At 43.9% G+C, this 17926-nt stretch overlaps 1 protein-coding gene across 2 annotated transcripts in view; it reads left to right on the top strand.

Annotated features, from left to right (window-relative positions):
• Positions 1 to 2751, top strand: part of SLC39A11 (solute carrier family 39 member 11) — a 444394-nt gene extending 441643 nt beyond the window's left edge. For both annotated transcript variants that reach the window (XM_073682539.1, XM_073682538.1), the window contains exon 10: positions 1890 to 2751. In XM_073682539.1, the coding sequence (XP_073538640.1) occupies positions 1890 to 1968 (79 nt within the window). In that variant the 3' untranslated portion in view covers positions 1969 to 2751. The remainder of the gene's footprint in view (positions 1 to 1889) is intronic.
• The last annotated feature ends 15175 nt before the right edge of the window (positions 2752 to 17926 follow it).

Below are 17926 nucleotides of genomic sequence, written 5' to 3'. Positions count from 1 at the left end.
TAGAGGGTTATCAGTCATTGGACAGGAGAAGGAGGTGAGCTGTGACACCACCTATTGTGAATGGTGGACCCTGTGTTATCTACTGTCTATAGAGGTGTTATCAGTCATTGTACAGGAGGAGGAGGTGAGCTGTGACACCATCTATTGTGAATGGTGGCTCCTGTGTTAACACCCCTATATACAGTAGATAACACAGGATTCACCATTCACAATAGGTGATGTCACAGCTCACCTACTCCGCCCCCTCCTTTACAATGGCTGATAATACCCCTATATACAGTAGATATCAGCCATTGTACAGGAGGGGGTGGAGTAGATGAGCTGTGACATTACCTATTGTGAATGGTGGATCCTGTTTTATCTACTGTATATAGAGGGGTTATCAGTCACTGTACAGGAGGAGGAGGTGAGCTGTGACATCACCTATTGTGAATGGTGGATCCTGTTTTATCTACTGTATATAGAGGTGTTATCAGTCACTGTACAGGAGGAGGAGGTGAACTGTGACATCACCTATTGTGAATGGTGGATTCTTTGTTATCTACTGTATATATATATAGGTGTTATTAGTGATAGTACAGGAGAAGGAGGTGAGCTGTGACATCACCTATTGTGAATGGTGGATCCTGTGTTATCTGCTGTATATAGCAGGTGTTATCAGTCACTGTACGGGAGGAGGAGGAGGTGAGCTTTGACATCACCTATTGTGAATGGTGGATTCTTTTTCTACTGTATATATGTGTTATTAGTGATTGTACAGGAGAAGGAGGTGAGCTGTGACACCACCTATTGTGAATGGTGGACCCTGCATTATCTACTGTATATAGAGGTGTTATCAGCCATTGTACAGGAGGAGGAGGTGAGCTGTGACACCACCTATTATGAATGGTGGCTCCTGTGTTAACACCCCTATATACAGTAGATAACACAGGATTCACCATTCACAATAGGTGATGTCACAGCTCACCTACTCCGCCCCCTCCTTTACAATGGCTGATAATATCCCTATATACAGTAGATATCAGCCATTGCACAGGAGGGGCTGATATCTATCTATTGTGAATGGTGGATTCTTTATCTACTGTATGTAGAGCTGTTATCAGTCATTGTACAGGAGGAGGTGAGCTGTGACATCACCTATTGTGAATGGTGGATCCTATGTTATCTGCTGTATATATAGGTGTTAGCAGTCATTGTACAGGAGAAGGAGGTGAGCTGTGACATCACCTATTGTGAATGGTGGATCCTATGTTATCTGCTGTATATATAGGTGTTATCAGTCATTGTACAGGAGGAGGAGGTGAGCTGTGACATCACATATTGTGAATGGTGGATCTTATGTTATCTGCTGTATATAGAGGGGTTATCAGTCATTGTACAGGAGGAGGAGGTGAGCTGTGACATCACCTATTGTGAATGGTGGATCTTATGTTATCAGTCATTGTACAGGAGGAGGAGGTGAGCTGTGACATCACATATTGTGAATGGTGGATCTTATGTTATCTGCTGTATATAGAGGGGTTATCAGTCATTGTACAGGAGGAGGAGGTGAGCTGTGACATCACCTATTGTGAATGGTGGATCTTATGTTATCTGCTGTATATATAGGTGTTATCAGTCATTGTACAGGAGGCGGAGGATTCTGGATTTTAGACTGTAAAACCTGATTTTAACATAAGGTCATTTTTCTGAGGACACATTCCCTGTAGAAGCCTTTTACACTGGCCATTGCAAAAGAGTGAATGCTCGATCCCCATTCACTTTGCATGGAGCTGTCAGCAGTGCATCCTCTGCTGTGATACTGAGATTGTACAGTATGCATATGTCTATGATCAGTGCAGCGCTGGCTGCCATACACAATAACTGATGCATCTTTTCCTTCGTTGCAGTGGTAATGGTAAGCTGGCCTCATGGACCTGTATCCTGGGCTTTGTAGTGATGATGTCCTTGGACGTCGGTCTAAGTTAATGGCAGGAGAAGAGGAGGTGCTGGACGCCGCGTCCCTCATGTTTACACTTTTTGAACAATTGTAGTTTTTATAATTGAACGGTGATGATTGGAGGAGCAATCGCAGATCAGAGTTGATTTCTGCAGAAATGAATGTTGGGGTATGCTGATTGACTTAATGTCCTGGGTGTAATATATTATTAGTTGGGGGATGCTTGATGCTTTATAGATGGTGATGAAACGTGTAAGAACATGCAGTCTGTTCATTCAACCGACCCAAGTAAATAGGACGGTACCATGTGCAGCCATGTCAAGATGTGCAACTGATCCATGCACCACCAGATGTACAACCGATCCATGCACCACCAGATGTGCTCTTCACCCTGGTGTACTAATCCATGCCAGAGACATCATAAGTACGCAAATCCAGTGACCAAAATGAAGATCAGGACTGTATCGACATCGGAGCAGGACACCGATGAGCACATGGAAGTTTTCTTATTGGGCCAGAGAGGATCCGTGATTGCACATTCCTCCATGTTATCTGCTATTTCAGGCTTGGAAGATAGAAGGAAACCATCTCTTCTGCCATGATCACACATTCAGACTTATACATGTTATGTGGCGATTTTATTTATTTGCTTTGGCCCACGATGCGTCGTGTGAACAAGAGTCTGCCGTACAAGAACAGAACTTTATGATTTGCCCTCAAATGCTTCATCTCTACTACACGGGGGATCCTGGAATATGATACTGACAGCAGTGATGTGAGGGACCAAATAAAAGCTGCAGAGTTTTATGCCATCATTGTGTTTATTCTGTACGTTGTGCACATCACCCAATCCTGCAATAACAGCGGTCTGAAAATGCTGAGAGTTGTAGTGCCACCACAGCTCGAAAGTCATAGATTCTGATACGTAGACTTTACACAAAGCATCATAAGGGTCTTTTTACTGGGACAGATTTTCTGACCTGAATTTGAGGTCGCTTTACGCCTGCAGCATACAGGACAGCGGGGGCCCACATAGGATGTCATTGTCCCGGAGCAAGCGTTGCAATGACGTCACCGCACCCTCTCCGTCCTCACCTAGATGCTAAGGAGACGACTCGACTGGTGGGCCCAATGGGGGCAGGCGAATATAAATTCAGCTTTTTTTTTCTGAGACATTATTGCTAGGAGGTCACACTGGATGCATTATTACTTTTTGCTTCCACTCTAGATTACTTTTTGGGGGTCACAAAGGGATTATTGTTAGGAGGTCACTTGAAGTATTATTACATTCTAAAGTGGCACTAGGGCCAATTATTATATTACAAGGGGGTATTGAAGGGAAACTATTACTTCGTGCCCCCTTATAATGTAATATTTTCCCCTTCAGTGCCTCCTTATAACGTAAAAACGGCCCTGGTGCCCCTTTATAAAATATTTATGCTCCACGTCACCCCTTACTATTTTTTTAATAGGGCACTCCAGGCATTATTACTTTATAAGGACGCAATCACAGGCCTAACAAGCCTTCTACGATTTCTTTCATAGAAGACTGTGACCATCTCCCAGGGCTGAATGTGGCTCATAAGGTAAGAAAGGAGCTCTGTCTTTGATCACCCAGCCATCTCCTGGTGAGATGAGCAGCTGCTAATTTAGCCACAAGCAGCTCCCACAATGCCCCTCACCTGATGGTTTAGTGTGCCCTATATATTTAGAAGCTCCTTAAGGGGTGCACGCGTGCTGGGTTGTGTACGCGTCTTCTTGTGCAAAGTGGCTTCGGAGATAAGTGGCAGTTATTTCAGAGGCAGTTAATCAGGGCAGGAGTCAGGTAACCAACACTTTGACCACTTACTCTCTTTTAACCATGTTTCTGTTAGCTCTCACTTTTTCCTCTATAGTCATCCACTTTCTAGTAACCCCTCAAATCCCTACACAAAGTAAGAAACTCTTCATCTCTCCCTCCATCCTCCCCATTCATCTCACCTCCTCCTCAGAATTATTCCTCAACATTCAATCCTGGATCTCCAAACACAGACAGCCACCTCATGCTCTCTCTTGCTCCCACCTGCTAACACTTTCTCTGCTCCTCCTCACTGCTGGAGATATCTCTCCAAATCCTGGTCCTCCTCGCCATATCCCCACAGTTACTTCTACCTCCTATCCACGACCTTCCACAAACTGTCGCAACCCTTCTAACCTCATACCCATCCAACTAATCCCCACTTCCTCAGTTGCACTAACAGGAGCTCTATGGAACGCTCGCTCCGTCTGCAACAAACTTTCCTACATCCACGACCTTTTCATTACTAACAAACTTTCCTTCCTCGCCATCACCGAAACCTGGCTCACCCCCTCTGACACAGCCTCCCCAGCTGCACTTTCATATGGCGGATTCCACCTTTCCCACACCCCCCGCCCCAACGGCAAACATGGCGGAGGCGTAGATTTTCTCCTGTCAGATACCTGCGCTTTCACCCAAATATCACTGCCACCCTCCGTTACACTCCCCTCTTTTGAGGTGCACTGTGTGCACATCTATTCCCCTTCTGACCTCCAACTGGCCGTCATTTACCGACCCCCAGGGCTAGCCACCACTTTCTTAGACCACTTCTCCACCTGGCTGCTTCACTTCCTTTCTGCTGACATCCCCACTATCATAATGGGTGACTTCAACATCCCCATTGACACTTCCCACTCGTCTGTCTCTAAGTTCCTATCCCTCACTTCCTCCTTCGGCCTTGCTCAATGGTCTTCTGCAGCTACTCATAAAGATGGCCACACACTGGACCTCATCTTCACCCACCTCTGTTCCCTACCTAACCTCTCTAACTCACCTCCCCCTCTCTCTGACCATAACCTCCTCACATTCTCTACCCTCTCCTCTCCAGGTGCACAATCCCCACTCCACAAACTTACACACGCTCGCAGAAACCTCAAACACCTTGACCTACACTCACTCTCTGAATCCCTCCTCCCTCTTACAGACATAAATTCCTCACACAATGCAGATGTTGCTGCCACTTCATAGAACACCACAATAGCTGCAGCTCTCGACTCGATCGCCCCTCTCACGCATACCAAATCTCGCACAATCAACAGGCAACCCTGGCACACCAAACTTACTGCGACGGGCCTCCAGGGTTGCGGAGCGGAGATGGAAAAGGCCTCACTCCATCGAGCACTTCATCGCATTCAAACAATCCCTCACTATTTTCAAGTCCGCACTCACTACAGCAAAACAAACCTACTTCTCATCTCTCATATCCTCCCTGTCTCACAACCCTAAACAGCTATTTAACACTTTCAATTCTCTCCTTCGTCCCCCAGCACCTCCTCCCTTTTCTCTCATCTCTGCCAAAGACTTAGCCTCATTCTTCAAGCAGAAGATTGACACCATCAGACAAAGCTTTTGCCTAAAGTCCGCACAACCCCATCTCATATCTACTCAACCTTCCTCCTCCAAACCCCACTTTTCCACCATTACAGAAGGTCAAGTCTCCTCTTTACTCTCCAAATCATACCTCACCACCTGCGAACTTGACCCAATCCCATCCCACCTCATCCCTAATCTTACCACAGTCTTCATCCCAACCCTAACCCACCTCTTCAACCTGTCACTAACAACCGGTGTCTTCCCCTCATGTTTCAAACATGCTGCAATCACACCCATCCTCAAAAAGCCCTCCCTTGACCCATCCTCTCTGACTAGCTACCGCCCCATATCACTTCTCCCCTTTGCCTCAAAACTACTAGAACAACATGTCCACCTTGAACTGTCCTCCCACCTCTCCTCCTGTTCCCACTTCGACCGCCTACAATCTGGCTTCCGACCGCATCACTCGACTGAAACTGCCCTGACCAAAGTCACCAATGACCTACTAACCGCCAAATCCAAGCGACACTACTCCATCCTCCTCCTCCTGGACCTGTCATCTGCCTTCGACACAGTCGACCATTCTCTCTTACTACAGATTCTCTCATCTCTTGGCATCACGGACTTGGCCCTATCTTGGATCTCCTCATACTTAACAGACAGGACATTCAGCGTCTCCCACTCACGCACCACCTCCTCATCTTGCCCCCTATCTGTCAGTGTCCCCCAATGTTCAGTTCTAGGACCTCTGCTCTTCTCCATCTACACCTTTGGCTTGGGACAGCTCATAGAGTCTCACGGCTTTCAGTATCACCTCTATGCTGATGACACACAGATCTATCTCTCTGGACCCGATATCTCCTCCCTACTAACCAAAATCCCACAATGTCTGTCCGCCATCTCATCCTTCTTCTCTGTCAGATTTCTAAAACTCAACCTGGATAAAACAGACTTCATCATCATCTTTCCACCCTCTCATTCATCCCCCCATCTGACCTATCCATCAACGTCAATGGCTGTTCACTCTCCCCAGTCCCACAAGCTCGCTGCATTGGGGAAACCCTGGACTCTTATCTCTCCTTCAAACCACATATCCAAGCCCTTTCCACTTCCTGCCGACTCCAACTCAAAAATATCTCCCGGATCCGTGCATTCCTCATCAAAGACTCTGCAAAAACACTAGTGCATGCCCTCATCATCTCCCGCTTTGACTACTGCAACCTCCTGCTCAGTGGCCTCCCTTCCAACACTCTTGCGCCCCTCCAATCTATCCTAAACTTTGGTGCTCGACTAATCCACCTGTCCCCCCGCTATTCCCCGGCCTCTCCCCTCTGTCAATCCCTTCACTGGCTCCCCATTGCCCAGAGACTCCAGTTCAAAACCCTAACCATGGCATACAAAGCCATCCACAACCTGTCTCCTCCATACATCTGTGATCTAGTCTCCCGATACTTACCTGCACGCAACCTCCGATCCTCACAAGATCTCCTTCTCTACTCCCTTCTTATCTCCTCTTCCCACAATCGCATACAAGATTTCTCCCGTGCATCCCCCCTACTCTGGAACTCTCTACCCCAACACATCAGACTCTCGCCTACCATGGAAGCCTTCAAAAGAAACCTGAAGACCTATCTCTTCCGACAAGCCTACAACCTGCAGTAACCACCGCTCCACCACATTACTGCATGACCTCCTCTATCCCCACCTACTGTATCCCCACCCATCCCTTGTAGACTGTGAGCCCTCACGGGCAGGATGCTCGCTCCTCCTGTACCAGTCGTTGACTCGTTTTGTTAAGATTATGTAAATGTTTTTGCTATGTATATCCCTATCACATGTAAAGCGCCATGGAATAAATGGCGCAATAATAATAAATAATAATAATAAAAAGGAGGGAGACCCCTGGTATAGACATACACTGGTGTGAAAAAGTGTTTCCCTCCTTCCTGGTTTCTTATTATTTTGCATGTTTGTCACACTAAAATGTTTCATATCACAAAACAAATATAAATATTTGACAAAGATAACACAAGTAAACACAAAATGCAGTTTTTAAATGAAAGTCTTTATTATTAAAGGAAAAAGAAATCCAAACCTATAGGGCCCTGTGTGAAAAAGTGAAAGTTTTCACCATCATGACCAGGCCAATTTTTACAATTCTGAACAGTGTCAATTTATGAGGTAATAACTCTGGAACACTTCAACGGATCCCACTGATTCTGAGATTGTTTTTTCGTGACATATTGTATTTCATGATAGTGGTAAAATTTCATGATAGTGGTAAAATTTCTTTGATATGACTGGCGTTTATATGTAAAAAAAAATCAGAAATTTGGCGAAAATGTTGAAAATGTCACAATTTTCAAACTTTTAATTTTTATTCCCTTAAATCAGAGAGTTATGTCACACAAAATAGTTCATAAATAACATATCTACTTTACATCAGTACAATTTTGTAATCAATTTTTTTTTGTTAGGAAGTTATAAGGGTTAAAAGCTGACTAGCGATTTCTCATTTTTCCAACAAAATTTAAAAACTATTTTTTGCGGGGTTTATATGACAGAAAATACCCAAAAGTGACACCATTCTAAAAACTTCACCCCTCAAGGTGCTCAAAACCCCATTCGAGAAGCTTATTAACCCTTCAGGTGCTTCACAGAAATTTTTGGAATGTGGAAGAAAATTTTTTATTTTTTTTCACAAAAATTTAACTTTAGACCCATTTTTTTATTTTTGCAAGGGTAACCAGAAAAAATAGAACCCAAAATTTGTTGTGCAATTTCTCCTGAGTACACCGTTACCCCATTTGTGGGGGAAACCACTATTTTGGTGCACGGTAGGGCTCGGAAGGGAAGGAGCGCCATTTCACTTTTTGAATGTAAAATTTGCTGGAATAATTAGCGGACGCCATGTCATGTTAGGCGAGCCCCTAATGTGCCTAAACAGTGGAAACCCCCACAAGTGATACCATTCTGGAAACTAGACCCCTCAGAGAAGTTATCTAGATGTGTGGTGAACACCTTGAACCCCTAGGTGGTTCACAGACATTTATAATGTTGAGCCATGAAAATATAAAAAAATCTAATTTTTCCTTCAGGAGGAAGGGGGGCATTTCGATTTGGAAGCGCAGAATTTGCTGAATTTGTTTTTGGGAGCGAGGAGCCATTTTGCTTTTCCAGAGCCTTTGTGCTACCAGTGACGTTGAAGCCCCGTATATTTCCGTTAACAGATAACGGACCTGAGTAGGGACTTTTTTTTGGATTGAGTTGAAGCTTTTATTAGGCTGTGTGCCCACGATGCGGCAAAAACGCTGCAGAAATGCTTAAAAAACGCATGGTAGAAGGCCTGCCATGTTCACCAATGATAATCCGCATGTGCTGTGCACATGCTGCGGAAATTTCCGCTGCGGATTATCATTGCGGAAAAAAACGCAGCACTACCAATTATTTTGCGGAAGCACTGCGTTTTTGCCGCCATTGACTCGCATTAGAACGCTCTAATTCCGCAAGAATGCATCTGTACTTGCGTAATTGGCGCGTTCTAATGTGTGGATGGTACCCGGGTGTGGAGGAAAGGAGACTCTCCTCCACACCCAGGTACCATAAAAGCTGTAAAAAAAAAAATAAAATAAAAAATAAAGATTATATTCACCTTCCGACGGCCCCCGGACTCCTTCCCTGTGCTTGCCGACAGATCGCGCAGGACTGAAGGACCTGTGCTGACGTCACAGTCATGTGACGGCAGGTCTTTCAGTACAGCGTACCGCGATCTGCCGGCAGCCAGCACAGGAGCGCAGCAAGGAAGCGCGGGTCATCGGAAGGTAAGTATAGGTTTATTTTTTTATTTTTAACCATTCTCTCGGGTCACACTATATAAATCCATGCCGGTTGCATGGATTTATATAGTGTGACCTAGTTGTCAAGCACTTTCCAAGTGATGCCAAAATCGCTTGGAAAGCGCTTGACACCCGCATGCAGAAATGCATGTGAAGAACACTTCACATCCGCATGTCCCTGGCAGGAAAAATGCATGTGCAATCCGCATGTGTTTTTTTCTGCCAGGGAGATGCAGAAACGCTCAGGAAAAAATCCTGAGCATTTCTGCATCGTGGGCACATAGCCTGAGGAACATTTTACATAACATTATGGATCACATCTATCTGGCGGTCTACACTGAGCACTTACATCAGGGTTTCCATATAAGGCTGGGGTCCCACTAGCGTATGGCATCCGATGCCATAGCATCGGATGCAATATGCCAATGACACTCGGCTCCTGCTCTGCTGCGAGCGGGAGCCGAGTGTCAGTGCTCTGTGCTCCAATCCTCTCGCACAGAAGCTGCAGAGGGGACGGAGAAAGTAATTTCTCCATCTCCTCTGTTTCTGGCGTCTGCGGGAATCACACTGCACTCGGCTGATATTCGAGTGCAGTGCAATCTTCCACACATGCCCATAGGCATATATGGGTGCGTGCGATCTGAATCTAGCATGCAATCGCAGCATGCTGCAATTTTTTTTCAGTCAGATCGAAGCTGGAAAAAAAAAAAACGCCACTGAGCACACCATCATAGGATTAAATTGGTACGAATGCAATCCTATTTTTTATTGGATTGCATTCTTCTGATTTAATTGCAAGTGAGAGTGAGCCCTAAATCTCCAAGTGATGTGATTCAGATGAAACCCCCTTGAGATCCATTTAGTATAATGAGGCAGCAGAGTTACTCTGGACTCCGTCTGGCCTCTGTTCAGCGTTGTCCTTCTTTTCAGAAGTGTACAAAACTGTGTCGGACCGTGCTTTTATGCACGCCTAAAAAGATGGATGCTGGTTCAGAGGTCAGACTGCGTCCACAGTGCCTCCATCAGCCTCATTATAGGAAATCATCCGCCGGAGGTTCCGTCTGAATCACGTATTTCAGAGATTTACACGGAAACCCCGGTGTAAGCGCTTAGCATAGCACGCAGGATAAATGTGAGCCATGCCTTACTATGATCTTTGGGAGGCAGAATGAACAAATCAACAGCAGGTGAAGAATTGGTTTTATTTATATTTTACGCAGTTCCTCGTGCAGTAGAAGTGATTACACAACTTTATTCTTCGGGTCAGTGCGACCAGATTTATATTGGGTTTTTATGTTTGTCTGCTGTCAAACATTAAATGACGTTTTTTTTTGCAAAAACAATTTTTTGCATTGCCATATTTTGAGAGCTATATTTTTCCTATATTTCGGCCAACAGAGTCATGCGACTGCATGTTTGTTGCGGAACAAGTTGACGTTTTTATTGGTACCATTTTCGAGCACGACATTTTTTGCTCGCTTTCTATTCTGATATTTGAGAGGCAGAATGAACAAAAAACAGCAATTCAAGAATTGTTTTTTTTTTTTTGTTTTTTTTTTGTCATTCCGCATGTGGTAAAATTGATAAGGCAGCTTTATTCTTCGGGTCAGTACGATTTCAGCTATGCCACATTTATATAGTTTTTTTATGTTTTGTCGCTTTTACACAATAAAAACTATTTTATAGAAAAAATAATTATTTTTGCATCGCTTTATTATGAGAGCTATAACTTTTTCGTTGTTACTCTGATGGAGCTGTGTGGTGGCTTGTTCTTTGCGGGACAAGATGACGTTTTCAGCCGTACTATTTTAATTTACATTTGTCTTTTTGATCACGTTTTACTCCACTTTTTGTTCGGCAGTATGATGATAAAGCATAATTTTTTTGCCTCGTTTTTTTAACCCTATTAGGTTAACTATTAGAACATTTTTATAGGGTGGGTCATATCGGACGCGGTAATACCAAACGTGTACTTTTTTTGTTTATTTTTTTACATAAAAATATTTATTACAATATATATTTTTATTATTATTATTTTATGATTTTTAAATCACTTAGTCCCACTATGGGACTTTCACTTTTAGCACTCTGATCACAGTTATAAGGCACTGCGCATGATCTAACTAACTTACTAGTGTCTGGTGACCCGGATGACGTAATGACGACATCGGTTTACCATGGCAATGATCGGGCCCCTGCGACTTCACGCGGGGGCGCCAATCCAAAAGCAGAGGGTCTTCCTCCCTTTGCTTGCCTGTCTTGCAGCATTTAGGAGGTTAAAGTGCCAGGTGTCAGCTGTCAGAATCAGCTGACACCCGGCGGCGATCGTCCGCTCACAGCCCCCTGTGCGCGGGTGATCGCCATGATGTATATATACCTCATAGGTCGGGAAGTATTTCCCGACCATGACTTCAATATATACTGCAAATGTCGGGAAGGGGTTAAAACATAAATTAACCGTGGTTTATCACATCTTTGGGAAACTGAGTTCCATTTCCCTAGCCACACATAGGCCTGATTACTGCCACATCTGTTCTCAATCAAGAAATTACTTAAATAGGACCTACCTGACAAAGTATAGTAGACCATAAGAACCTCAAAAACTGAACATCATGCTGCGATCCAAAGAAATTCAGGAACAAATGAGAAACAAACTAATTGAAATCTATCAGTCATGAAAAGGTTATAAAGCCATTTCTGAAGCTTTGGGACTCCAGTGAACCACAGTGAGAGCCATTATTCACAAATGGCGAAAACATGGAACAGTGATGAACTGGAGTGGCCGACCGACCAAAATTACCCCAAGAGCGCAGCGACGACTCATCCAAGAGGTCACAAAAGACCCCACAACAACATCCAAAGAACTTCAGGCCTCAGTTGCCTCAGTTAAGGTCAGTGTTCATAACTCCACCATAAGAAAGAGACTGGGCAAAAATGGCATGCATGGCAGAGTTCCAAGATGAAAACCACTGCTTAGGAAAAGAACATAAAGGCTTGCCTCAGTTTTGCCAGGAAACATTTTGATGATCGCCAAGACTTTTGGTAGAATATGAGATAAAAGTTTAACTTTTTGGAAGGTGTATGTCCCATTACATCTGGCGTAGAGTCCACCTCTGTATGGTTTAAAAAAAACTAAATTAACATTTTGTGTGGCCTAGCCAAATTCCGGACCTTAATCTGATTGAGATGCTGTGGCATGACTTTAAAAAGGCAGTTCATGCTCGGAAACCCTCCAATGTGGCTGAATTACAACAATTTTGCAAAGATGAGTGGGCCAAAATTCTTCCAGAGCATTGTAAAAGACTCATTGCCAGTTATCGCAAACGCTTGATTGCAGTTGTTGCTACTAAGGGTGGCCCAATCAGTTATTAAGTTTAGGGGGCAATCATTTTTTCACACAGGGCCCTGTAGGTTTGGATTTCTTTTTCCCTTAATAATAAAGACCTTCATTTAATAACTGCATTTTGTGTTTACTTGTGATATCTTTGTCTAATATTTAAATTTGTTTCGTGATCTGAAATATTTAAGTGTGACAAATATGCAAGAGAATAAGAAATCAGGAAGGGGGCGAACACTTTTCCACACCACTGTATATAACATAATTGTGTTTTTTATCGTTTTAGCCATCATTCAGTCATGGTGATCTATCTGCACGTTTGTTTGATTAAATCAGATAGTAACAAAGTGAATTCCTAAACAAAAGTGACAGGTTACAGATATATAAATCATGTTATTCTTCCTACCCTTTGTCTCTACAATTAAGTAGCAGAGCCCTCATATCCGCATAGTGATCTTAGCCCTGTCACGAATATCCATCGTCCTCGGTGTCCGTGCATGAGAAGAGGTAAATGCTCTGTGCAGGACATTACTGGGGGTTTGTGCAGGACATTACTGGGGGTCTGTGCTCCTGGACCATTATCTAGATTCTAGATCATACACACAAAACTCTGGCCCGGGGCCAAAACTTTCCCGCAGAGTGGTTTTATTTGGCCCGTGACACCAGAACCACCACCCCTATGTAGGGCCATTATTCTGTATGGAGGAGTATGTGGGGCCCATTATTTTGTATGGAGGAGTATGTGGGACCCATTATTCTGTATGAAGGACTTTGAGATGCCCATTATACTGTATACTGGTTGGTTTGCGACTTTGTCCAAGATTTTAATTTTGGCCCTCTGTGTGTTTGAGTTTGACTCAACTGTCCCGCAGAGTGGTTTTATTTGGCCCGTGACACCAGAACCACTACCCTTATGTAGGGCCATTGTTCTGTATGGAGGAGTATGTGGTGTCCATAATACTGTATGGAGGATTATGTGGGGCCCATTATACTGTATGGAGGACTATCTGGGGCCCATTATTCTGTATGGAGTAAAATGCGGGGCCCATTATTCTGTATGGAGGACTATGTGGGGCTCATTATTCTGTATAGAGGACTATGTGGTGCCCCTTATTCTGTATGGAGGAGTATGTGGGGGCCCATTATTCTGTATGGAGGACTTTGAGGTTCCCATTATACTGTATACTGGTTGGTTTGCAACTTTGTCCAAGTTTTTAATTTTGGCCCTCTGTGTGTTTGAGTTTGACATCCCTGATCTAAATGATTTATCTGTATCTACAGTTTACGGGAAACAACTGGGAACTACCCTGGTCAGATGTTTATGGCCACTTTTAGGCCAGTTTCAGACGCCTGTAATATAAGTACTGGCCCACCCGCGGGCCTATGGAGCCAAACAGACTGCTTTATATTGTTTTTATTAGGGTATGTGCACGTCACGCTCAAAAGATTGATTTCTATGTCAAAATGACTCTCTATTCATATGTTCAATCTTTTGATCATCTGCTTGGAATAAAGACGTCTACGGAGAGTCCAAGTAGACAGATGAACCAGTCTAAAACTCAGTGATGTCTCCCATACTGTCACGGGTGTGTCAGACATGACAGTCGCCCTGCAGTTGGTTGCAGGAGATCTCTATGTCTGGCATTACAGACATCTTCTTAGAGGCTGTCTCTAGGACCCATCGGCTACCTCCCTCTGGCTAATTAACTCCCTGGCCTGGGTGTATCAATATCTGGTGTGTTCTAGAGGGAGGTGCCGGCGATATTCATTACTTGCTGTGAAGGCTTTAGCAAGAGCAGTACTTTGTCCTCTCTAGAGCTTGAGAACGTGTGCACATTTGTCTGTAGTTGTCTAAAGCTAAGCTATTTCACCTTACTTATTGTCTATAGTGGTTAGTGGAGATCGACAAATGCTCATCTCCTCCCTTCCCAAGCCTGAGCCAAAGGCCAGGGAAAGACAGGGCGAGGTACACATGCGGCGATTGGTGAAGAGCCAATATAGGGACGTTAGGGGAGACAGGTTGGCTCCCTTTCCCTCTTCCCTTTGTGTTGCACTAAGTCTTTCCCACACCTTGCTTGACACATACACTGCTCACATAGACATGAAGGATTCCTGCTCTTTGTAGAGGACAAATCAACAGCAACATAGAGGACAATATACAGCAGTATTGAGTAGTGTTGCTGTGAATCTAGCTCTGAAGTGAGATAAAACACTAACTGAAAAGATGGAGCTAAATTTTTTTTCTCATATTCGCCAGTAATTTATGCAAAATTTCTCAAAATGACAGTGACCATTTCAGTAAGGTAAGAGTGGACATATCTGCATTTGGTATAATAATCAAGTGTTCAATATGGACAACACTACAGGTCCCATAGTTATGTGATATTTCCATTTATAAAAGTGTTGATTTTGCAGATTCTACACAAAAAAATCTATTTTATAGAGAACTTGGTCCAATATGCAGCATCCGCAGGGACTGATGATCACTGTAAAATCTGTCTGTTATGTCCGACGACTTGGGAATCATGCAGTATTATACTGTCATTGTATTTTGCTGTTACACTGCTATGGAAGCAGTTTGCCTTTTAGAAGTTTGTCCTGTCTCTCTCCCTGTAGCCCTCCTCTGATGTAAGTAAGCCCTCCCTTCTCCTTACTGTGCCATTGTTTGTTTGTCATCCATCTTCAGCTGAGGTTCATCTCTTTACGTCTCTGGTTAAGAATAGTCTTTTTACCTACTGCTACTGCCGCTGTTGGAGCTACAACTGTTGGAGCTTAACTACCTGTCCATAATATAAGGGTTCAGCTTGCAAATAAAACTTCTTCTGGAATCTTCATACGTGCCTCTGCAGTCGAGTCAAGCTATTTGATGACATCTCTTTGTGTGAGTACTGGTTCAATGCAGACATCCATAGTAATGGTATCTCTAGAGCCCCAAACTCGCAGCCTAGTTATAGACTCAGAATACTGTCTATTGAATGGTTTTTATGGCTCCATTGAAGTGAACTTACATCCCTTTTTAAGATCGGTCTCGTCTGCATCCCAAATGCAAACTAGATTCATGCTACCCTAACCACAGGAAGCATTAATCCAAGCCTGGCTGTCTTGCTCTGTAACGCTGCAGCTAGGGATGAATGGATCCGTTGAAGTTCGGGTTCTGGTACCAGAACTTTTAGCTTAACTTGAACCAGAACCCTAACCACATTGAGAACAATGAGGACCTCTCCAGCGGACTTCCTGTGGAATTTTTAAGTTTGGGTTTACTCATCTCTAGCTGCAGCTTTTCAGACAAAACATAGATTGAAGAGCCGACCAGGGACTATAGGGAGAGACCTAACTAGGCCAATCACGTCCCCGGCCACCTTCTGCCCGCACCGTTTTAATTGATTGACAGGTCTCTCTCTATGTACACACATGGGAGATATCCATCAATCAGCCAAGATGGGTTGGGGAGAGGCTCACCAATTGCTGTGCCGGACTACTCAGATCGAAAAGTTGGCTGGGGACAATAGATCTATCTTTTCTCTGAAAACACCACAGCATTTTAGAGTAATTGGTTCGGGTAGCGTGAACCTTAGAAATGGTTGCTTTTAAATAGGAAAATAGAAACCTTAAGTAATCTTTGTAGACTAGAGGACTACCATTACCAAACTGGTGCTGTTCAAAGCAAAGTCCACCACTGCTAACCACTGAACTATATCTGTTGTTACAACTTTTGGCTGAAAACTTCTCTTATGCTGCACCTCTACTGCAGGATAAGTTTCCTGAATGTCCGAATCACAATGTGAATAAAAACTTAGCCCAATGATCTGACATATAATGTACTGTCTATGGGCAAAGTATGCAACTGAGTAGGAAAGCACAGCAGACACTGGGTTAATATTCCCCCTGCTTCCACACAAGTTCTGAGTCAGTTCAGTGGAATGCTCTTTCTTTTTTGCCTTTCCCTTTCTCTTAGAGAACACATGTACAGGGAGGTGTGCAGAGGGGGAGGATGTTACAGTAATGTGGAAACCTGACTTCCCTCCCTCACTTTCCCCGGGGATCGCGTGCAGATGCCTATATTTACCTGATGCCAAAAGAGAGCAAGGCAGACTGAAGGGACAAGGTGCAGCTGGGTGTAATTGCGGTTTGTGAGCAAGGGCGGAACCCAAAAGCCAAGCAAGAGCTCTGCACGCACAGGAACAATGCTGCTATTCTTGTAAGATCCAGGAAAGAACGGGTCTGGGAAAACTGTTGGCTCACGTCCGTACACCTGAATTGCTTCAAGCCGGAACTAGCCCTGCTGTGCAAAGCGAAGCGGATCATCCGAAGACACGACTCTGGTCTCTCCATCGCTTACCGTGTAGATTGCGTGATCGAAGCTAACCGTAATGTTAAAGGATACATTTGAGAAAGTTGAGTTAGTTATTAAATTGTTGTTTTTTTCTCTCCCTCATGTTGAGATAAATCGAAATGAGAAACTAAGCCAATTTTTACCGGTTTTTTTTTTGCTCCTGTTTTTCATTCCAAAATCAGTCAGAAAAAAAGCTAGCGACGCTGAAATTGCAGCGACGCAGTGAAACATTGCATGTAATGATTTCCTATGGTGTCGCGTTGCGTGCTGCGGCTGTGACAGTCGCAAATGTTTCCAAATGTGTTGGATTTTCTGACGTTGGTTGCAAGTCAAACTTGCCGTAGACTTTAGTGCAAGTCGCGCGCGACATGAGACTTCTGCGCAGCGTCTCTGCTACTTGGCTGTTATATTTGCAGCAAAATCAGAGCTCCAAAATAGTCAAGCACCAGCAAGGCTTGCAAAATGTACCCCCTTGTTACAGTAGGAGAACTGTGTTACTACTGTCCTGATTTTCCCCTGGGCAGGTTCCCAAGCTACTAACGTGTCATTTATTAAAGTGGTTTCTGCTCGAAAACCATGAATACTGGCACGCGGAAATAATGCTAATCCGTGGCAGTGTTTTTCTGATGTGCACTCACTCCGTGGTACCATAACCAAAGTAAGGGTATGTTCACACTGAGTTTTATTTGTTGAGTTTTCGGCACAGAAACTCTCTAAAAACCACAAGTTTTGATTGGAGAGTTTTTGCTCCAAACTCTTAGCAAACAAAAACACCATAAGGGTCTTTTCAGGGTGTAGGACAGATGGATTTCACAGTCTATACCTCCGAAAGATGCCACTCTAAAGACATTCTATGGGAGCCTATGGGAAATAGATGCCACTGTAAGGAAAAAAATCTATATACCATGTGGTATTCATACTTTACTGAATGCCACTCTGTATTAGCACAATCCGCTTGACTCTGCCAAAGTAAAAAAAAGAGATTTATATACTAGCACAAAAAAAAAGCCAAAAGGACACTTTTTGGCCTCTTTCATTTGCACAGAGGTGTCACTTGAAGCACCTGGAACTGATGCAAAGTCTTTATTGGGACTTTTGTGGCACATCTGTA

The sequence above is a fragment of the Phyllobates terribilis genome, unplaced genomic scaffold (genome assembly GCF_046119375.1).
Source record: "Phyllobates terribilis strain yellow unplaced genomic scaffold, ASM4611937v1 Scaffold_5__5_contigs__length_657084704, whole genome shotgun sequence".
Lineage (NCBI taxonomy): Eukaryota > Metazoa > Chordata > Amphibia > Anura > Dendrobatidae > Phyllobates > Phyllobates terribilis.
The sequence above is the reverse complement of the archived record's forward strand: the minus strand, read 5'-3'. Positions and strand labels throughout refer to the sequence as shown.